This window comes from Mauremys reevesii, linkage group 7, assembly GCF_016161935.1.
Source record: "Mauremys reevesii isolate NIE-2019 linkage group 7, ASM1616193v1, whole genome shotgun sequence".
NCBI lineage: Eukaryota > Metazoa > Chordata > Testudines > Geoemydidae > Mauremys > Mauremys reevesii.
In genome coordinates this window covers 10,507,597-10,530,396 of record NC_052629.1, presented here as the reverse complement: position 1 = coordinate 10,530,396, position 22,800 = coordinate 10,507,597, and the positions used below count along the sequence as shown (strand labels likewise).

General features: G+C 41.4%; 2 protein-coding genes across 4 annotated transcripts in view; one reads left to right on the top strand and one right to left on the bottom strand.

Annotated features, from left to right (window-relative positions):
- Positions 1-4,107, bottom strand: part of VTI1A (vesicle transport through interaction with t-SNAREs 1A) — a 330,836-nt gene extending 326,729 nt beyond the window's left edge. For 2 of the 3 annotated variants that reach the window (XM_039546824.1, XM_039546825.1), the window contains exon 1: positions 3,716-4,107. In XM_039546824.1, the coding sequence (XP_039402758.1) occupies positions 3,716-3,809 (94 nt within the window). In that variant the 5' untranslated portion in view covers positions 3,810-4,107. The remainder of the gene's footprint in view (positions 1-3,715) is intronic. The other variant, XM_039546826.1, reaches the window with a different exon arrangement.
- Positions 4,108-4,117: 10 nt separating this feature from the next.
- ZDHHC6 (zinc finger DHHC-type palmitoyltransferase 6) lies at positions 4,118-22,800 on the top strand. The gene is made up of 11 exons (XM_039546823.1): positions 4,118-4,265; positions 5,117-5,603; positions 8,078-8,169; positions 10,942-11,101; positions 12,461-12,622; positions 14,191-14,244; positions 16,861-17,028; positions 20,270-20,311; positions 20,804-20,949; positions 21,039-21,082; positions 22,189-22,800. The coding sequence occupies exons 2-11, from the start codon at positions 5,337-5,339 to the stop codon at positions 22,290-22,292; spliced, it is 1,239 nt and encodes a 412-aa protein (XP_039402757.1). The 5' UTR covers positions 4,118-4,265; positions 5,117-5,336; the 3' UTR covers positions 22,293-22,800.

The following is a 22,800-nucleotide window of genomic DNA, read 5'->3' as shown; positions in this document are numbered from 1 at the left end:
TCTCGCCACTTCCTACCCCCTTTGGAGAGGCTCTTCCTTGCTCTCATAGCTGTTGTGCATTGTGCAAAAGGCAGATCTTTCTCTGAAGCATCCTGCCTTGTCATGAGTCGCTTTCACCTTCCTTTCAATCTTCCAAATGCATACTCCAGTCATTCTGCAGCTACTCAGGGTATAGTTAAGCAGCTCTTTTCTCTATTCAAGTGTCCAGTAAAAGGATTAACAAACCATGGAAGCAAAGAGTGAGTTGGGTTTCCCAGCATAACAGATAGAATTACAATACCATTAATGTCCATAGTAGTTTTGGAAGAAAAAAAAGTCATCTCATTACAAAAAATAGGTAAGTTTTCTAAAGATCCTGGCACAGCGGCACTTTCCAGACCATGACACATTATGGTTAACAAGCCTGCCATAATGACCAAGAAGGCCTTGTATAATCAAGGATAACTTCCTCTTTCTGTTGATTAATTCCAATGCCTGGCAGAGGGGTCACAGACACAAACAGGCATGTGGCTCTCATCAATGGCCCCTATGTAATATGGAAACCACAAGTGTTCAAAGTCATCAATAATCCCCTACATCATAATAATAATCTCCAAGGTTTATTATCCAGGATAACAGCATCCTCTTAACAGCATACACTTCTGTTACTACAATACCAGCAGTAGCTTTACCAACACCAAATCGGTCAGCTTCTGACCACCAGCAATCAGGGGCGTTGAGGCTTCCAGAAGGTGATGGCCACATGCCGTTCCACACTGAGAAGGTGATCCAGCATTGCAAATCGAGAATAAGTTTGCCAGAAAAGCAGCCCTCTGCATCCTAAAGTTCTGCAGCCACTGCTGGTCAACACAAGTCTGCAACAGTGTCCTGTCTCACCAGTCAGTACAGACTGGCTGAGCCCTGAAGTGATGCTCTGCTGACTAAAGCCAATTCAGGAAAAAGTCAGGTAGAAGTCATTGCTAGCTTTCATCTTCTTGCTTCTCCATCAGGATCTGCACAGCATCATGGTGGTTCCTGTGGTGACATTTCCTCCAAAGCCACCAGCCTGCCCGAATTCCAATACATCTGGAGCACCCTGTTTGTATTGATGATGGTCAGAATCATCTTCAGCAGTGCTTTCTTCGCGCTCCCTGACAGCGGTTTGAAAAAAAAAATTTTTTTTTTTTTGAAACTCAGTTTGAAAATGATGCTGGCAAGATGTCTATTGCCTCCACTGCCAACCACATGCGGATAAAAATCAACTGTATCTCATTTCTGTGCACACACAATCAGCACCATTATAAGGATCTCACAATGCATACAAGACATTTACATAGAAAATGAAAGTGACATCAAAAGAATTTAAATATACAAGATTAGAGACATTTCTCAACCAATATAATGGTCTCCATTTAACTTTTGTTAGAGAGCAAGCTGATTGGTGAAAGCCAATTGCTAACTTCTTCATTACTGTTTACTAATAAAAGTATAATAACTATTAAAAGCATAGTAACTGCTAAAAGATTTTAAATAGGTTTTCCAATAATATTTATAATCTAAAATTAATGACAGAGGATTAACAGTACTATTTCACCAAGAAAATTTTAATTTGAACCAGAAGTTTCTTTGATTTTTGTAATTTTATAATGTCATTGGCGAATGGCTGGAGAAATACATTAATCTTCCTGGTATAATGTCAGTTGTTCAAATAGAAAGAATACATAAATGACAAAATCATTTTAAAATGCAGTTTTACCCTGACAAGTGACTAAAGAAGAAATCTGCTTTCTGAATGTATTCAGAATTGTATCTGCGTAGTAAGACATGTTTTAATCACATTTTACTCCCATCTTATTCAGTTCTCTCAAATTCTTATGATGTACCTATCACCATCATAGCCCTGCAAAGGCATCACATCTATAAGAAAGAGGGTTGTCTGTCTGCAGGCTCAGAAAAATAATGCAGAAACAGTTTACAGGTGCGAAGTAGTCTTCACAAGCTTAAGTACTACCATTTTTTTTAAGTTTTTAAATTAAAGTTTGAGTCCTGCCAAAAATGACAGATTAGGCCCTCCCTTCCCCCCATAACTAGCAAATAGGTAAAAAGATTTTTCAAGTCCTGAAATAATTAATGCTTACAACACTCAAGTAAAGAAGGCAAGCAGGATTCCCTCTTTCATTTAATACAAAAGAAAAAAACACACCCAAAGAAAACTGAAGAAGAGGTTGAGAGACTATTTGCCTACAAATATATAGCATGCCAGGGGAAAAGTATTAGAATTCAGACAACAGACAGTGTTGAAAGCATGTAACAGTTTTAGCACCTAGATGTTAGAGCTCTAGAAAAGCATCACCAGTCAGGGGATATTCTCCTTTGGCTCAAGCAGTCAAACTGTTATTAATATACTTTTGATTCATACCCTTGGAGGGACAGAGTTCTCAGACACTAAGGAACATTAATAAAACTCGTGAAGCTATCAGCTTCATTTCCTTAAGACCTGCTGGAGCTTCACAGAAAATCTATTTAGAAATCACTCCCCTTATCCAATTTTTCTTGGCTTTTCTAATGCTATTTGCTTTCACAGAAGACATTTCTTCCTCAAGACGTCTTTTGTTCCTTTGGCTTGTTGGTTCTGTAATACCACACAGCCTTGGTTAAGTTCCCACTTATGTGTTGTGACAATAAGTACTGTTCGTTGATTCATCCTTCTAAACGAATCAATAGTATCCCAACATCTGTTGGGAAAAAAATTAACCAGAAGTTCTCCTATTCAAATCAATTCAAAGGGAAGCGTCTAGCAGGTCCATCTCGTGCAGCAGAAGGAAACAAGGAGGTCAGCAGGATTCAGGAGCTCTGCCATATAAAGGAAATTTGTATTATGCAGAAGCAGCACTACTACTCCCCTCCCACCCTCTTGCTTTCAGAGTGGGGGAGAGGGCCATTAGCAGTCTTTCCCAAAAGCCTTCTGAAGCACACCACCTCACATGTATCACTCCTCATCTTTTTGTATTCTTTTTAGTTGAACAACTGACATTATGCTAAGAAGATTAATGTATTTATCCAGCCATTCTCCAATGATGTTACGAAATTACAAAAATCAAAGCAATTTCCTGTACTGTGGCAGCATCTACATAGCATCCAATCACAGACTAGGGCCTTATTGTGCTAGATACTGTACAACCACAGAGCAATGTCTTTTTAAACAACATGCTGTAAATCAGCCAGAAAGTTATGGCCCGTTATGGAGAAGATCAAATGATCCTCTCAAAGGTCCCGTCTGCTGGCTTTTAAAAATCTGTGCATCCATGGTTTCCACTTGTGACCAGAGTGCGAACTGAGCTACTGTCCCCTTCCTGAGCCTGCAGGCAGCGTTCCAGGGCGTCCGCTGCTGCTGCTGCTCAGACCTCCCCCCACCAAAGGAGAAAACGTTTCAGGTTTATCAGACCCTCAGTAGCTACGGTCTGACAGGGAACGGCGGACGCTCCAACGCAGCCCTGGGGCAGGTCCTGCTACAAACCCCGCGTCCCTGCGCGCGGTGGACGGCGGCCGGCGCCTCACCCGGGCAGGAGCCCCAGAGCCTCTCAGCAACCTACAGATAAGGAGGTGCCCGGGATACGTGCCCGGCCCCCGCCGTAGGGGCTGAAAGTAGCACGGACGCTGGGTCCCCCCCCCCACTCGCCTCCCGCACACGCCAGCACCGCGCCCCCCACCCAGGCACCCCGCCCCCCTCACTCACCGCCCAGCAGCTTGGGCACCTTCCCGATCCTGCCCGTGATCTCCGCTGTCAGCACCGCGAAGTCCTGCTCGAAGCCCTCGAAGTCGGAGGCCATAGTAGCGGCAGGGTCCGGGCCGGGGACGGCGGCGCTAAAGAGATGCCGGCCTCAGCTGCGCTCGGCCAAGACGCTTCCGCGTTGTGCCGCAGCCAAAAGCGTCCCTCCCGGAAACGGCAACCCCCGACAATGGTTCCTACCCTGACCCTGCGATGCCGCCTTCCCCGGAGCGCTAAGAGCTGCCCATCCCCCTCCCGCTACCCGCCGAGTCCCTGGACCCGGTCCCGGGGAATAATCGTGCCCTCAGGGGCCACGAACTGCATCCGGAATCAACATCGGCAGGAGAGTTTCCGAGGGGACCCACTTCTGAGCGTAACCGCCAGGGCAGGAAAATAAAGAAGTGAGGGCGGAAGAGAAGAGTCTTAGTTCCGGGTCACGTGAGAGCGGCCCCGGAAGTGCTTGGACGCGCTTCGCGGGGCATGGCATGGCATGGCAGGAGCTTGCGGAGGGGCTGAGGTGAGCTGGGGGAGGCGGCTGGGGAAGAGAGGCTACCAGGGGCTGCGGGGAGGGGAAGGCTACTTGGGGTGGGGATCCAGGGGAGGCCAAAGGGGGACCCAGGGCTGGGGGGAGAGGGGTGGCTACAGGGGGGCTCTAGGAATGGGGGAGGGGTGGCGCCTGTAGGGTCCTTGCTCTGGGCTGGGCTCATAGCGCTACGGGGGGAGTGGGGGATACATGTCTCCCCTGCTGGGCTCTTGGGCTGGCAAAGGGTAGGTGTGAGGGGAACCCAGGGGCAGGCCGAAGGGCACCCGTCCCCTGCGGTTGGTCGTACAGAGCATAAACCATTGAATGTGGGAGCCAGAGTTGGTGCTCAAATGTCTTCTCCCAATAGCCCGACCATAGCACCTGGAGGAGGTAATCCAGATCTCTGGGCTGGGAGGAGGACAGGCTCTGCTGAAGGCCTGCTAAACGCTGCTGCTGCTGCGTATTGTTGTAGTTGCTGCCTCTCCGGCTCGTACGAGACAGCTTCCCTACAGTAGAAATGCTGTCACTGGCTGGAGATCTCCTGCTGTACATGCCCTGAGTTGTTAATCCTGTGATGTGGGTCTCTTGTGAGTTATCCCAAATGACGGATGTGGTGTTTCATGATTTTAACAGATATTATTGCATTTTACATAGATTTTAAAAGTATAAAAGAGCTAGCTATTCAAGGATCTAGGTACGCTCTCATTAATATCTCAATAAAATTGAAGCAATGTGAGAGTAATCATTTCATAGGAACTTGGTTTAAGTGACAACACAACTCCCTGGGCTGTGCATTGCATTTTGTTTTCCTTTATTTTGAAATTCTCTTATTTCTGTGTTTCTAGGTCAGGTATAGCGCCAAATTCTCCTCTTGAGATGGATGTGAAGAGCTCCTACAACTGATGACTCTTCCAACCATTAGAAATGTCTTGATCACAGCTATCTATCTGGCATTTGGAGGCATGACCGTTACTGAAGATATGAAAACTTACGACAAATGGAAAACTGTAGTTAAAAATAGGAACATTGAATATTATTTGAAATAGGAAAATACTCTTCTTCAAAATGGGTGCCCTGTGTTCAGTTATCAGGTTTGAGAATCTCCAGGAACTGAAGAGACTATGTCACTGGGGCCCCATCATAGCCCTTGGTGTGATAGCAATATGTTCTACTATGGCTATGATAGATGCTGTTATGTGGTATTGGCCTTTGGACACAACAGGAGGAAGTGTGAATTTCATCATGCTCATAAACTGGACTGTCATGATTCTTTACAATTACTTCAATGCCATGTTTATTGGCCCTGGATATGTTCCCTTAGGATGGAAACCGGTAAGGAAATAAAATAAACTTTCACTAATAATTAATTTTCATGATGAAATCTTAATATTCATCTTTGCTAGCAGTCTGGCAATGCAGAAATTAAACTCAAACCTCGCTTGCCTTGTCAGCATAGATTGAGAAATTCTGTGAAAGTAGCATGTTGTAAGCCAGGAGTGTCAAACTCATTGGAAGGAGAGGGTTGGATTCCATTTCAATATGATAAATGGGTTGGTGTATAAATTCAGGATTGTATCCTATCCAAAATATGTTATAGAAAATTCTCTAATGTCAATAGGAGGGTTGCACAGAGATCAAGGAGGAGAATGTGGTTTTTGTGTAGTAATTAAACATTTGGTTATTGTTTCTTGTCTTTTTGGTAAGTGCTTTCTTGTCATATTGCTCAGTGAGAAAATCTGTCCTTTGGGCATCCACTAGCTTGCCTTTTGTTTCTCTTCCTTCACCATCAGCCTTTCAGTTTGTACCCTCTTCTCGTCTCTGAGTTTCCTTCGCTCCAGCAACACCCAGTTTCCAATCCAATGTGCTTCAGTCCTGCCTCTTATCCCCATTCCATCCACTAAAATGTTGAGTGGTTAATGTTGACTCTGCAGTGTTAATGTTGACTTTATTGTTGATACTTCAATCAGATTAATAGGGAACAGTGGTGTTCTCTGAGTCATTGTTTCAAGCTGTTTCCACACTCATGCAGACGTCAGTATTTATTACACTTGGTTCACATTTGGAAGATTATCTGCAGTCGTGAAGGTTAGAAAACTAAGCTTTATTTAAAAAAACAAAACAAAGAAGTTAGATTCTGGTGAATGTGAATATGTTATGTGAGCCATATAAATACATCATGTGGGCTGGATCCGGCTCCATGGCCATATGTTCAACACACTTCTAGAAGCTAAGGTAGGAGATTGTCAACCAAGAACAAAAGAAATGCAATCTCCTCAAGCAAATTGAAAAAGTATTCACACACAGTCGAAGGGCAGAGGTACAACTAGGGTGGCCAGGGGCCCGTTTTTAGCCCAGTTGAAAAGGGGACCTGACAGTGTCCAGTCTGATCTACTGACCAGGCACGTGAAGTCCAGTTACTGCAGGTGGGGGAGGTGCCAAGTCATCACCCATGCCAGTCCCTACTTAGCCAGGGCTGCCTCCTACCTGTGTCAGGTGGCTGCAGCTCCCAGCCTCCGCTCTGCAGGTGAGTTCCTCCCAACCAGGACATAAGTGTGGGAGAGAAGGGAAGAGCAGTGAGCGATTGGGGCGGGGGGGGGGGGAGGAGGAAAGAGGAGCGAACTAGGGTGGGGGAAGGGGCAAGGCAAGGGCGGGGCCTCAGGGAAAGGAGAGGTTCCGGCACTCCGGCTGGAGTGTTCAGTTTTTAAATATTACAAAGTTGGCAACCCTAGGTACAGCCTTTGAGGACAGTGGGCCAAAATCTTACTCACCAGTGTGCCAGTGGGGTGGTCATGGTTCTGGCTTTACAGTGCTCTTCAATAGAAAGGTGAGGCAGGGGCACCCTAAAGCTGCCCTAACATGGCAGCTGGGCATTCTATTTTATACAGAGAAATCACAGGCTTTATGCCATCCCCCTTCTGGCCCCTCCTCTTGCTCTACAGAGCATGTTGGGTTGACAAGGAGGTTGGCTGGAACTCCTTGCGCTCTATTGCAGTGGTTCTCAAACTAGGGCCGCCGCTTGTTCAGGGAAAGCCCTGGTGGGCTGGGCCGGTTTGTTTACCTGCCCCATCCACAGGTTCGGCCAATCACAGCTCCCACTGGCCACGGTTTGCCGCTCCAGGCCAATGGGGGCTGCAGGAAGGGCAGCCAGCACGTCCCTCGGCCTACGCTGCTTCCTGCAGCCCCCGTTGGCCTGGAGTGGCGAATGGCGGCCAGTGGGAGCCGCGATCGGCCAAACCTGCAGACGCGGCAGGTAAACAAACCAGCCCGGCCCGCCAGGGGCTTTCCCTGAACAAGCAGCGGCCCTAGTTTGAGAACCATTGCTCTATTGATCGCTGGTAGCATAAAATACCCTTACAGGCCATTACCAGTTGGCATATATTAGCGCAGCCCTAAGGCTACTTTAACCTCCTTCAGGGTCTGGATTGGTCTAGAACTGAGAGAGGAGAGAGAAAAACAGACACATACATAGAAACAAATTTCTAAGGATTCAGCACTGCCGGTTATTCCACACAGGTTGACCTGCGCAGAAACCTGCTTGTGCAGAGTAACTTGCAAGGTGAGGACCTACGTTTTTCAGGTGGAAATGTATTTCTTTTGTAAAGCATTACAATTAACAACGGGTTAATTGGAATGGTAGCCAAAAGTTTTGTGGATTTCTCTCATACACTCTTCTACCAGGGTGGAGACCAACCACACCCAGACAAAGCAAAGCATAGAAGCATCATAGTCAGTATGAAAGTGCTAAGGCATATTCTGCTAGTGGAATTACATATTTGTTTCTGATATGCCTCTTCTTATGCTTAAAGGAAAAATCTCAGGACTGCATGTATGTCCAGTACTGTAAAGTGTGTCAGTCTTACAAGGCACCACGTTCGCACCACTGCCGAAAATGTAACAGGTACGGTCTTCCTTGTGTTCCTTTTTGTTCTTGGCGTAAAGCAGTTTATGGTTTTAATGGTGAGTTATTAATGTTTATTGTTTGGAGTATTGCACTGTGGGTTCTGCAGGGACTTCCATATTCAGAACAGTGTGCTGGTTTCCAATATTAAAATACACTGCTTGAAAATGGAAATGAATTTATCTTACTGTTCTGACAATAGAGAGCATATATGATTAAAACAGCCATCTTTAGATATGCTCTTTTTAAAAAAATTGAATATTAGTTCCCATTAAGAATTTTTTAAATAGAAAAGTATTTGGATAGTGGGGTGGGTGGGCAAAAGCACCTGGGAAACTTTCATCTCCTAGTGACTCCTCCCACCCCCCAAAAAAACCCAAAAAACTAACATCTACTTTTTATTTACTTAAAGAATACTGATTTGAGTGAGGGCCCAATTCTTCCATTTTTGTACCTGGATAAAACTGACTTTAATGGGAATCTTGAGCTGGAAGTTTGTGAAATCTTTGTCAGGAAACAAGAGCTAATTTTTTTTTAAGCATACCCCAAAACCTGCTGGCTCAGCATAATAAACCCATAGTATAAATTTTCTAAGTCACAGTGAGCTGCCACTTCATAAATCTTTCAGTTGCTTTGTTTTGAGTTTAAATAGTTTTGTCAGAGCATAAATAGCTGCACTGGAAGGGAATGTGGCTTGAAAAGATGCACAAATACTTCTAACCCTCTGCAGTGCCGCATGTATTTACAGTTCTCTTATTTAGCTCAGCAGTGCCTGATCTGAAAGCCATTTGAGAACATTGGAGAAGGAAGTTACAGCATACTCATAGATTTATTCCTGTTAACATTTGGTGTGTTAAACCGAGTCCATTTTATCAAGGCTGTGTTGAGCACTATCATTGTGTGCATTACAGGAAGTAAGGAGTCTGAAACTGAGGGACAGTACTATCATTTGTATGTACATCAATATATGATTCCTGGTTTTAAAAACTTAAAATTAGACTCCTGTCTACAAGTTACTGTTTTTTCCAGGAACGATTGATTGTGAAAGAGATGGCAGAAGTTTAGTAATATTCGCTTGAACTGTAAAGTTCTGTTAACCTTTCACAAAAGAACATATTTGAAGAATTTAAACTATCAGTAGAGCATATTTAACTTTTTCATAGCTTGTGAGTAAACTCTAAGCCTTTCTAAGGTAAGGGGACTAAGGTAAGCTGCAGAGAATTGACCATGTTCTCAAACTAGTTATCAGAACCTCTTTCTTTTACGCTGCTGAGGTATATTGGTCTGTTAGAGCCCAGTCCATCACTCTGAACCTGGTTTACACACACAGTTTCAATGATGCATATAAAAATCACACTTATAATTGTATTTCCTTAAACTGATGCAACTTTATGTATGGACATTCTTATAGCAGTTTAATTTGTATCTGTAGGCCACAAGCTAAACCAATGTAACCAGTTTTAAACTGATATGAGTGCCCACAAGGGGTTTGTATTCATTTAACTAAAGAGAGTTTTAAATTAATTTTAACTTAAATCGGTGCATCTTGTGTGTGTGGGTTTTCCAGAAGCTTTTAAACTAAACTTAAAGGGACACTAATTTTGAAAATGACACTTCCATATACAAATTTTATATCTAACTGAAAGAGATTAAAGAAAAATGTTTTTCCCCTCTGGTTTTTCAGATTGTTTACTTGGGTATTTGTATAGTCCACTATTTTGTTGATGGTACTTGCCCTTCTATTAGCTCTGCAACGTGATATTTACCAGCAGCAGAGCTGAAAGCAAAGAAGTATCAGGTGGGATTGTGCACAGAGAGGAAGGGGAACTGGGGAGGGCAGTGCCTGGGGATGTCCTATGTGGCTCCTGTAGAGGGGAAAAAGATGCTTCTACACATCTGCAGAGGAGCTGAAAAAAAAATTTTTTTTAAAAGAGTTCTAAGCCATAAAGGTGCTCTGTTAGAAACCGAATATTGTGAAACTGGTTATCATTTAATAATTAAAGTTGTCCCTTTAAAACAAAAAAATTGGGGGGGGGGAAACCTACTCATCCTTTAGCTGTTTACTGTCATATCCAGGTGTTTGGTGTAAATTCAAATGTAGGGTGACCAGACAGCAAGTCTGAAAAATCGGGATGGGGGTGGGGGGTAATAGGAGCCTATATAAGAAAAAGACCCAAAAATCAGGACTGTCCCTATAAAATCAGGACATCTGGTCACCCTAATTCAAATGTGATCAAAATTAGAGAAGTAGCAATTAGAGAAGTAGCAAGTACATATGAGGATGGAACCAAACTGCAGTGACCTGGACAGATTAGAATGTGGGGACTGCAGGCAACACAGAGATCTAGTACACACCTAGGGAGGGGAATTAAAGATACCGAATAGTGGATCTGTAAAGCTACACCCATTGCTTTAAAATCGGTTTATTTTCATTTTGTACTCTCCTAATAATACCTTTTTCACATAATCAAAAATTGTAGTAGTCACATGGAAAGCAGGGAGTCAGGAGTGGGAGGAAAAATGGAGATTGTTTCATGGATTGTCTTTTTAAAAAATGAGAACCAGAGGGCTGGATGATCAAATAAATCTTCACCTTCTCTAATTTTTATGATTCTAGGCTGTTTTAGAGGAAACTCAAGTAGGCTTTAATGTATGGAGGGAGAATTGCCAGAAATGTAGTTTATGCTTTTTATTTAAGTACTACTGATATACAGTCCAGTGAAATATCACTAAAGTTCTTGAATGATAACAGTAAATTTTTTGTATTCTTAGGTGTGTGATGAAAATGGACCATCATTGTCCGTGGATCAATAATTGTTGTGGGTATCAGAATCACGCATCCTTCACTCTGTTTCTCCTTTTAGCTCCACTTGGATGTATCCATGCTTCTTTCATTTTTGTTATGACCATGTACACTCAGCTTTATAACAGGGTAAGAGAACACATTTGAAAGTTCAAAGCATTGTTTAAAGTAAACAATGGACGTAAAGGTGCCCCAACTCTCTGTAATCTGTTCTTTTTTTCTGTCATTCCTCACAGTCACTGTGTTTTCCTCCCACTTTGTTTTTTTTTATTGACTGGATACAGGGGCGGCTCTAGGCACCAGCAAAACAAGCTGGTGCCTAGGGCGGCCAAATCTAGGGGGCGGCAGGCTGCGCCGGCGGACCTGCCGCAGTCATGCCTGCGGGAGGTCCACCGGAGCCCCGGGACGACCGGACCTGCCGCAGGCATGACTGCGGAGGGAGCGCTCGTCCCGCGGCTCGGCTGGACCTCCCGCAGGCATGACTGCGGCAGCTCAAGCGGAGCCGCGGGATCCGCGATCCGTCCGCAGCCGCGGGGGGTCCAGCCGGGCCACGCGGGACCAGCGGACCCTCTGCAGTCATGCCCGCGGGAGGTCCGCTGCTCCCGCGGCTCCGGGGCGCCTCCCGCGCATGACTGCTTGGGGCGGCCAAAACTGTAGAGCCGCCCCTGACTGGATACAGCTTCTGGGTAGCACTTTTAGGGGTCAGGTAGTTTTTTGCTTTATGCTTTGGATGGTGACCAGGTCAGGTATCTTTTTGCTTTTTTTCTGCCTGTTGCCAGAAGTCAGGAGATTTTTCCCTTGCGTTCAAGAACAGACTAGATTGATTATCTCAGTCTAAGACTGAAAATAACCTAAAGCAATTTTGTTTAAATCAAGAGAAGTTCAAATAAAAAAGAAGCAGAGTTCTGTTTCCAGTTCTAAGCTTTCATTTTAAAACACAGTTGTTTCCAGCTTGCGTGGTTGTGAAGAAAAGCTTTAAAATACCAGTTGAGTGTAACTGGAAAAATGACCTCTGCTGAGTTTGCAGACAACCCAAAGCAATATCATGGAGAGGTGTGACCTGCCCCTTTCATCATTTTAGTTTTAAACCTATGGATGCAAACTTGTGCCATATTGTAAACAGAAAATGTGTGGACAGCATAATACTTATCTGAAGCTACCAAATAATTTCTACTAGTGTGCACAGAATTTAGAGAATTTGCTGCAGAATTTAGGACCAGCTTGGTATGGAGTCCACAGGATAGTGACTGTAGTTCTCTATAGAGTATAAGCTTTTAATCTTATACTCTGGCAAAGAACAAAGACCTACTTCTGGCAAAGAACAAACTTGTGAAGAAAATTGAGAAACTCTACTAGTGTGTCTTGTAGGAATCACTGTTAATGCATTAAAAACCTTGGCAGAGGCTTGAAGTCAGGTTTCTTATTGGTAACTTGTTTTGTTTCAGGCATTGGAAAAAACAGCAATTTAATCATATTTTCCATTAATAGATATCTTTTGGATGGAGTTCTGTAAAGATTGATATGAGTGCAGCCAAAAGAGACCCACTTCCTATTATTCCTTTTGGATTGTCTGCATTTGCTGCATCTTTATTTGCATTGGGACTGGCATTAGGAACAACCATAGCAGTTGGTATGTTGTTTATTATCCAGGTGAGTTTAACAGCTTTTGTTACAAACAGCTATAGGCTGTAAGATTTACTGGGGTGGCTACTGATGTAAATTGATGAACATAAGAATAACCATACTGGGTCAGACCAATGGTCCATCTAGCCCAGTATCCTGCCTTATGGCAGTCGCCAATGCAACATGCTTCAAAAGGAATGAACAGAATGGGGCAATTATCAAGTGGTCCATCCCCTGTCGTCCAGGCCCAGCATCTGGCAGTCAGAGGCTTAAGGACATCCAGAGCACGAGGTTGCATCCCTGACCATCTTGGCTAATAGCGATTGATGGACCTGTTCTCCATGAACTTATTCATTTTTGAACCAGTTATAGCTTTGGCCTTCATAACATCCCCTAGCAATGAGTTCCACAGGTTGACTGTGCATTGTGTGAAGAAGTACTGCCTTTGTTTGTTTTAACCTGCTGCCTATTAATTTCATTTGGTGACTCCTGATTCTTGTGTTATGTGAAGGGGTTAATAACACTTCCTTATTCACTTTCTCCACACCATTTTTTATTTTTTATTAGACCTCTCTCATATCTCCCCTTACTCTTCTCTTTTCTAAAATGAATAGTCCCAGTCTCTTTAATCTCGTATGGAGAGAGATTTTGTTACCCTTGTCTCTAGCTTTTCCATTTCTAATATATGTATTTTTGAGATGGGGCAGCCAAACCTACATACAGTACTCAAAGTGTGGGTGTACCATGGCTTTAGATAGTGGCATTATGATATTTAGTGTATTATTATCTATCCCTTTTTTAATGGTTCCTAATGGAAGAGGAGGAACAGAATTCAGCATTAAAATGAAAACTGTTTTTCCAACTTTTTGTTTGTGTGCGACTCTTCTTTTAATTTTTCTTTTTGCGCTCTTTCATTTCCTTCATTTTCTCCCTCATTCCTTCTATCATTTTCTTTCTTTCACTGAAGAATTTAGGGAGTGTAATCTAATGGGTAGAGTGGATTTGGGCGTCAGAATTCCTGGGTTCTGTTCCCCAAAAAGCAAATCATTTAGCCTCTCTCTGTCTCAGTGTCCCCATCCTTGAAATAAGGATAATAATGGGTATTGTGGTGATACATATTGTGTGTTTTTCAAGTGCTTTGAGATCCTCTGATAGGAGTGGTACAAGTGCAAAGTATTACATTTTAGGCCTCCCCTATAATGCACAATGAACATTTTTAAGGGTATGTCTACATTGCAAGTGGATAATTAGAATAGTGAAGATGTGGTGGCATAAGCTTCACTGTGGGCTAGAAACCCAAGTATGTACCCCGGTTCCCAGTGGGCATATACTCAGGCAGCTAGCCCATGCCACCACGTCTTCACTACCATGCTACAATCACATATCCACCCTATAAGGGTGGGATTAGAAAACATTTTATTCATGCTGAGTTTTGATATTTGTAATATTTTATAAATTGCCATGAACTTTTAACCTAAACATTTCCCTACAGTGTTGGAATGGCTGTGATGTTACATGAAGTACAGTTTGCCTAGTTAATGTACTTCCTAGATGTAGCCCATGCTAACTTCCTCTAATTCTTTTACCTTTTTTAGATGAAAGTCATTCTGAGGAATAAAACTTCAATCGAATCCTGGATTGAAGATAAGGTAGGCTTTAATTCTAGTACACCCTGCAGTATATTCTATCACGACACTACTGCACACTATATTCATCTCTTTTTCTTTATTATTTTGCCTCCCGGGCTTTAAACCCAAGGTATTGTTGCACTGTAAAACATTGTTTCAGTCACTACAGATTTAAGCTTGCCTACAAAACACAGTTGTACCCAAGACTCACTGAAACATATCTAAATGGAAGACAAACCCTCTAAGGATATCTTTTATTTGGGGAGTAGGAGATGAACCTGGAAAATAAATTATTTCCCTTTGGACAGTTGTGCTACCTGAAGTGTGTGGCTCTGTGTCTGGAACTAAAGACGACCTTCCTCAGCTATCTCTTTATCCAGGCTTGCCACTTTCATTGTCACACGCCCTCACCCAGTCTGGTAATGGTGCCGCTTTTGACCTCATCTAGGAGATGAGTTAAAACAAGTATTTTTGTGCTTTCTTCTATGACTACTTCATTCAGTATGGAAAGCCCTCCCTAAACTAATCCATAAGGCCATTACCTTCACCGCCTTTAAATCCCTCCATGAGACCCACTTTTTCTATAATACCTAACAAGAAATCAGCCAGCTAACAGCTAAAATCTAAGAGTGATGGTGATGCTTTTTTTTTAAAAAACAACCCAAGTACTCGGAACCACCAAGTCGTGCACCTAACTGACCTGTTATCATCGTCCTCCCCCTCCTCTTGTTTGTCGCATTCACTTGTTATTTCTTGTTTTAAATTGGACGGTAAGCCCCTTAGGACAGGGACTGCGTGTTACCACAGTACCTAGTACAATAAGGCCCCTACATGTTTGCACAGAAGCTAGCACAATTGGGCCTTAATCCTAATTTGAGTCTTTCAGCGCAACCACAGTACAAAGAAAAAATGAGGCTCCAAGTGTGGCAGCTTCCTGTTAAAATGGAATAGAAAACTGCCTTTGTGCTTCTGTGAGCAAACACAGGGTCATAGTGGTAAGACTCTCTGCAAGTACAGATTGACTGACTGTACAGTTTTCACAAAGTAGTAATATGTTCCTGTTGAAAACTATACACATACAGAAATTTGTTTAAATTTCAAACTGCGCAGCATTAAATATATTTTATCCTTCTGTGACTGTACCGCTAGATGTCACTATTACTTAAAGAATAAAAAGTTGTTGGGGTAGGCAACCTATGGCACGGGTGCCGAAGGTGGCACGCAAGCTGATTTTCAGTGGCACTCACACTGCCCGGGTCCTGGCCACCAGTTCGGGGGGCTCTGCATTTGAATTTAATTTTAAATGAAGCTTCTTAAACATTCTGAAACCTTATTTACTTTACATACAACAATAATTTAATTTAGTTATATATTATAGACTTATAGAAAGAGACCTTCTAAAAACGTTAAAATGTATGACTGGCACGCGAAACCTTAAATTAGAGTGAATAAATGAAGACTCGGCACAGCACTTCTGAAAGGTCGCCGACCCCTGTGTTAGGCAATAAAAGAGAGAATTCAGAATGTACATGTATGTGAAATCATTTGAGAGGTGTGGACATTATTTCAGATAATACCAAACTGTGCACATATCTTGAAAGTTATGATATGATCTGAAAAGTCCATTAATTCTAAGTTATGCAACACATTGTACCAAGTTCTGAAAACTGGCCAGACATCAGCCTTTTTAAAACTAGCTCACGCTATGGTCCAAATATTTGCTTATCAACTGACCCTATTGCTAGATGTCCTTTAAGAGAGGGTGTATCTGTGACTTATTTCCTGCTGCTCAGTTGAATTTAAGGGAAGGTGCCTGGGCCTTATTAAAAGGGAAGTGGGTGCAACCAGGGGATAAGAGAGCTGCTGCTGAAAAGGCTCAGCAGGGAAGCAGCTGGGGAACCTGTTGGAGGACTAGCCTGAGAGCCCAACAAACATAGGCCCAAGAAGGGAGCCTGTGCAACCCCCTGATTGCTTGCAGAGAGACTGAACAGAGCCTAGGAGCGGGCTAATAACTGTGCCTAGTGAAGAGGCTTGGAGCCAGACTCAGGCAGGAGGTGGCGCTGTGCCCTACTGCCAGAAGCTGGGCCTGAACAACAGGGGCTGGATCACTCAATAAATGCCCTGTTCTATTCATTCCCTCCAGGCTCTAGCCACTGTCAGAAGACAGAATATTGGGCTAGGTGCATTATTTGTCTGATCCAGTATGGCCATTTTCATGTTCAGTGGGAGACTGGGGTGCAGGAGACTTTACTGTGGAAAGAAAACAGGTTTGTGACCAGACATAAGATCCTGTGGATTATTCCTGGGAATCTGTGAAGGGAATGAGGCGAGGGCGTCCTTGCACGGCTGCTATGGTGTGTGTGTGTGTGTGTGTGTGCGCGCGCGCGCGCACCCGGTGACACTACAGATGCTATAAATGAGTAAAACACATTCCAAAATACAACAGTTGTTGTATACGAGGCTATAAAATGTCACAAACTAGCAGGATTTCACTGTATCTCTCGCATTCTTGGCCTTATGGCACTGTAGGGCCTGTACAACCCTACTCTTGGCACTCTTAGTATTTGCTGTTAAGTCATGTTGTGTGTTTTTGTTTTGTTTGTTTTTTAATGTCATGTATGTGTTTTCTGTGTGCAGGCCAAAGACAGAATCCAATATTACAAAACGGGAGAGATCTTTATTTTTCCTTATGACATGGGAAGTAAATGGAAGAACTTTAAACAAGTGTTTACGTGGTCAGGGATTCCTGAGGGAGATGGCCTCGAATGGCCAATAAGAGAAGGTTGTCATCAGTATACTTTGACAGTAAGTATTCTTCTCAGATCTCGCTACTATTTTCCATGTACATACACACACCCGTCAGATGTCTGCTTACCTTAACACATTATGAATCTGTTTTTAAATAACCCCGCACAAAATAAGACTAACTATATCAGAGGTACAATGGAAATATAAGCTCTGTCAAATCCTCCCCCATCTGTAATACAGTAGATTCAAAATGTTTACTTTTGCATTTAAGAATTTTAAATGCCCATCATACTTCTTCATGTTTGCAGTTAAGTGTTGCTATACCTGACTTTATTTTGCATGGATTAAATCTGTTTCTATTTTTCATTTAAATTAAATTCCTATTGAAAAAATGAATAAAAGATGCTTGTGGGTTTTTTTGTTTTTTTTTCCTACCCTCAGTTTTCTTCCAAGAATGGTTAAATGTAGCAGTTCCAGCTGGCTTAGTCATCCTTGCCCATCTGACTTGTGTGTGTAACTTTTCCTCACAATTCTAGTACATCCTATTCAGATTTCTGCAGCATCTCCAATTGAACTGTTTGGTCAAAGAGAATGAATATAGAAATAGGGTGTCTAGTGTAAAAATGTATCAAATTTTACAAGATCTTTATTTTTCTTATAAATGACTACTGTATTTGGTAAATAAATGTTTAACTTTTGCCTTGTCTACTATTATCAAACTTTAAATATGCTGTAAGCAGTATAACAGATTTATCAGTGAAGAATAATATACCATTTATTTTCATTCTTCACACTTTTATATAAGACTTTAGATTAACTCAGCCTCACTTAACAAAAGTGTCTTTTTTATTATTTTATTTTATAATCTGATCAAGGAAGCATCTCTTCATTTATATCTTATTATCCTAATTTAAATTACTCTGTATTTTAAATTGCTCAGCTCTAGGAAGCAGTATCTGCTAACAATGTAATTCACTCTTTCACTGCTGGCTTATCTCTATAGCTATAAATTATTCTTTTTGCTACTACTAGAACTATCATGTAGTATGTGTTTTGCAACGTTTTTAATATCGAAGTCTCATTTTAACATAATGGAATAAATTGTAAATTTAGTCCTTGTGAATGGTAACTGATTGACAAGCATTGACAGTATTTATTCATTAAAATAGTTACAGCATGGATATCAGCAGTGAAAACTGCCTATGCACTTCTCCTTTAAAGTGCCTCTACCCTCTTATGAAGAGACTTCTAGGAGGAAGTTCAAGTTCTTGGTGTCTGCTAAGACAGCCATCAAAATGACAATTACCTGAGGATCTATTCTGGTTTTATTATTTGATATTAAACACTTTTATTGTCCGTGTAGAGGCAAAGAAAGCTAACCTCTCCAGTATTTACTTAGAACAGGTGTAGGTAAAGCAAGTGGTACTTATAATTCCAAAGTAGTATGTCCCACTCTGGATCAGTTTTTGAGACGGGGGGAGGGAAAGAGCACTTAAAATGAGTCCATTAAATAAAGAAGGCATGGAATTCCAAGGATCCCTTTGGTAATCTAATTGTGAGAATCTGGAAATATTCATATGCTGTGGGGATGAGTGTGGTATAAGAACTTGTATAAAATAGAAACTCCTTTTAAAAAGTGGAAGTAAATCCTAGTGAGGAAAATAGAAAGGAGCATAAACTCTGTCAAATGAAGTGTAAAAATATAATTAGGAAGGCTAAAAAAGAATTTGAAACATCTAGCCAAAGACTCAAAAAGCAATTTGTTTTTAAGTACATCCGAAGCAGGAACCCTGCTAAACAACCAGTGGGGCCAATGGACAATCGAGATGCTAAAGGGGTACTCAAGGATGATAAGGCCATTGGAGAGAAACTAAATGAATTCTTTGCATCGGTCTTCATGGCTGAGGATGTGAGGGAGATTCTCAAACCTGACCCATTCTTTTTAGGTGACAAATCTGAGGAACTGTCTCAGATTCAGGTGTCATTAGAGGACATTTTGGAACAAATTGATAAACTAAACAGTAATAAGTCACCAGGACCAGATAGTATTCACCCAAGAGATCTGAAGGAATTCAGATGTGAAATTGCAGAAGTACTCACTGTAGTCTGTAACCTATCATTTAAATCCGCTTCCGTACCAAATGACTGGAGGATAGCTAATGTGATTCCAATTTTTAAAAAGGGCTCCAGAGGTGATCCCAGCAATTACAGGCCTGACTTCAGTACTGGACAAACTGGTTGAAACTATAGTAAAGAACAGAATTTTCAGACACACAGATGAACATAATTTGTTGCTGAGGAGTCCACATGGTTTTTATAAGGGAAATCATGCCTCTTTGAGGGGGTCAACAAGCATGTGGACAAAGGGGATCCAGTGGATATAGTGTACTTAGATTTTCAGAAAGCCTTTGACAAGGTCCCTCACCAAAGGCTCTGAAGCAAAGTAAGCTGTCATGGGATAGAAGGGAAGGTCCTCTCATGGATGGGTAACTGGTTAAAAGATAGGAAACAAAGGGTAGGAATAAATGATCAGTTTTTGGAATGGAGAGAGGTAAATAGTGGTGTCCCCCCCGGGGTCTGTACTTCGACCAGTCCTATTCAACATATTCATAAAGAATCTGGAAAAGGGGGTAAACAGTGTAGTGGCAAAATTTGCAGATGATACATAGCTACTCAAGACAGCTAAGTTCCAGGCAGACTGCAAAGAGCTACAAAATGATCTCTCAAAACTGGGTGACTGGGCAACAAAATGGCAGATGAAATTCAGTTTTGATCAATGTAAAGTAATGCACATTGGAAAACATAATCCCAACTATACATACAAAATGGTGGGGTCTAAATTAGCTGTTACCACTCAAGAAAGAGATTGTGGAAAGTTCTCTGAAAACATCCACTCAACGTGCAGCAGCGGTCAAAAAAAGTGAACAGAATGTTGAGAATCATCAAGAAAGGGATAGATAATAAGACAGAAAATATCATATGGCCTCTATATAAATCCCTGGTAGCCCACATCTTGAATGCTGCATGCAGATGTGGTTGCCCCATCTCAAAAAAGATATATTGGAATTGGTAAAGGTTTGGGAAAGGGCAACAAAAATGATTAGGGGTATGGAACGGCTTCCGTATGAGGAGAGATTAGTAAGACTGGGACTTTTCAGCTTGGGAAAAAGAAAAAGACGAAGGTGGGACTTTAAACAGGAGGAAATAGATTTCAGGGTGCTATTTAGTTTGTATTTAAAATTGGTAAGTGCTCTCATACTAAATGCTGTCTTAAACTCCTATTTATAATCTTTTGCAGATAGAGCAATTGAAACAAAAAGCAGACAAGCGAGTAAGAAGTGTAAGTATTTCTGTGCTGCTTGGAGTCTAACATGTTTCCCGTGTCAATAAATGTAAGTGATTACTGGTATACTAGTTCTTGGTAAAATGGAGCTTTAATACTACCCATCCAGTTTGACACTTTGGAAATACAAATTTTGATTTCTCACAAACAGAAAGCTGCAATCCTATTTAATTCAAATATTGATCTTATTTTACTCTAAATTCTTACTCTCTAGATTATATTTGATAAGCAGGAGAGTCAAGTACAATATACCCAAGGCACACAAATGCATCCATGACAATACAAGATAAGGATGACTCCAATCTTCTTTTTTTAAACAGTTAACATAGACTTTAGAGTGGCTGTGACAGTAGTTGTCATTACACATCAGATTCTCAGTATGCTTGAATTGATTTTAGTATGAAATTACGGCTAATAGAAAAGTGAGACTGATAGCAAAGGAGTGACTTCTTGCACTACAACAGGACTGTGATCTCTTTAAATTGGCAGGTGCGGTACCGAGCAGTAGAAGATTACAGTGGTGCCTGCTGCCCTGTGACTAAAGGTGTTAAAACATTCTTCACAACCCCATGCACTGAAGAACCGAGAATTGCACTGTGTAAAGGGGATCTGATTTTGGCCACTAGAGGTTTAAAGTTAGTGGCTTTATACATTTAAACTTGATTGAGAGAAGTTTGTGTGATTTAGCCCTACTGTCTAATGAATATATTTGCATCTTTTTCAGACACTGGATGTATGGAGACAAATTTCTCGACTCAACTACTGACGGTACAAAGCAATTACTTTTAATTATTCTTCAAGAAGCAAATCCGTGTTATAGTTTTAGCAGGATAGTCTAGGTTGGTGCACTGTGCAAATGTAAAAACCATAAATTAGATAATTCTATTAACTAAAATATGGTAAATAGTAAATGTTAATCCTCAGAATATAGAATTGACATACATTCAACTGCAAAACACACCCAGCAAACCGATCCAACTTTTTTGAATATTAACATTTGATAGATACTCAAGGTTTTATAAAGGAATAAAGGCGGTAGTTTCACTCAGTTTAATAAATTCTACAGAAACATATCCTGGATGTTACTAAGAGGCTCATTCTGTAATTTGGTAAAACACTAATATATTACTGCATGTTTCTCCGAACAAAAAAACCCCTCACTGTTGTCATGATTATCATTTTATTTCTGGTATTCAGAGGGCAATGATTTGTAAACCTGTTTAAAAAAAATAGTTTAGTTAAAAAAAATATACTGAATGCAAAATAGATTGCTCCAACATCTGGAGCTTGTTAGTGTCCCTGAGTCAAGACTGATTCTAAAGCCATGTCTTATGAACTATCATAACTATAAACAGTATGTAAGTTCTCTGTCTAATTCTACAGAAAATTTAATTTCTAACAAGTTGTAGCAGATTTTAGAGTCAGGTAGTTCTGACTGTCATCTTGCTATACCTAACCCCATCTGTACTTAAATCCCGATGACTTTTTTTTTAGCAGCTTCTATCTCAAACAGTTAGGAATGAATACTTGATAGTGGAAAAGCAGCTTGGAATACTAGCTTCAGAATAGAAATTTCTAAGTTCCAAAAGTTGGCTGCTCCAAATCAGACCGGTAACAAGGAAAGATGAGGATAAGTTATGATGATGTGTGTGCCTTTCTTGGAAGGTCAGAGACTGCATAGGGCTAGACATGCTTTGACAGTTAACTCCAGTAAATTTTTCCAAACAGTGATCCTGAGCCAGTCATCGGCATGAGTAATGTCAAATCCTGCATTTTGAGGGTTACATGATGTTTATCCATTAGAATGAATACACAGGAGGATCCTAGGTAAATGCTATATTATAGCTAATTAATGTCTCTCTTCTTACCACCAGCTGGAATGAGAGTCAGAGGCTGGTTCCCAAGGAAATGTGTGGAAAAATGCCTGTATGACTCTGAAATGGATCAACCATTGGATGGAGAGAAGAAAAATAGATAGCCATCTCGTCACCTTTACAAATAAATGGAAATGTTCCTTTCAGACCACAGTCCTTTACTTGAAACCTTCTGTATATTATTTTAGACTGATGCAGGAAATATGGTGTGAAAGTGACTTTTTCTCACAATTAAAGGGTACCCTAGTGCCATGGTTTGCATATATTTTTATTAATGTTTTTATAACTGAAGAAGCCATTCCACATAGATGCCTTTGAGATACAAAGGTTTTTCCACCTTAGGACAGATTTGATTGTGTTTTCTTTACTGTTTAAATGAAGGATTTTTTTAATTGCAGACCGAGGGACCTTTATGTCTAACTTTTTCCACAATGGTATCTGTGGCTAATGCATGCTGCTTTTCCTTTGTATGTTACTTAGCCATGTGTCCCAAGTGCCCCCTGAAAGCTATAGAGTAAACTTTGAATTCAAATGCAAATATGATTTGCTACCTGTGACTTTTAATAACATGTAAACTTTTGTCAATTGCAAATAAACAATGTGTATTCTGTA

Bases quoted from the DNA above. Each gene is read 5' to 3' on its own strand.
- ZDHHC6 (XM_039546823.1), top strand. From the start codon at position 5,337: ATGGGTGCCCTGTGTTCAGTTATCAGGTTTGAGAATCTCCAGGAACTG. The intron at 5,604-8,077 runs GTAAGGAAATAA...TTATGCTTAAAG, and splicing joins TTCCCTTAGGATGGAAACCG to GAAAAATCTCAGGACTGCAT. The intron at 11,102-12,460 runs GTAAGAGAACAC...TTCCATTAATAG, and splicing joins ACACTCAGCTTTATAACAGG to ATATCTTTTGGATGGAGTTC.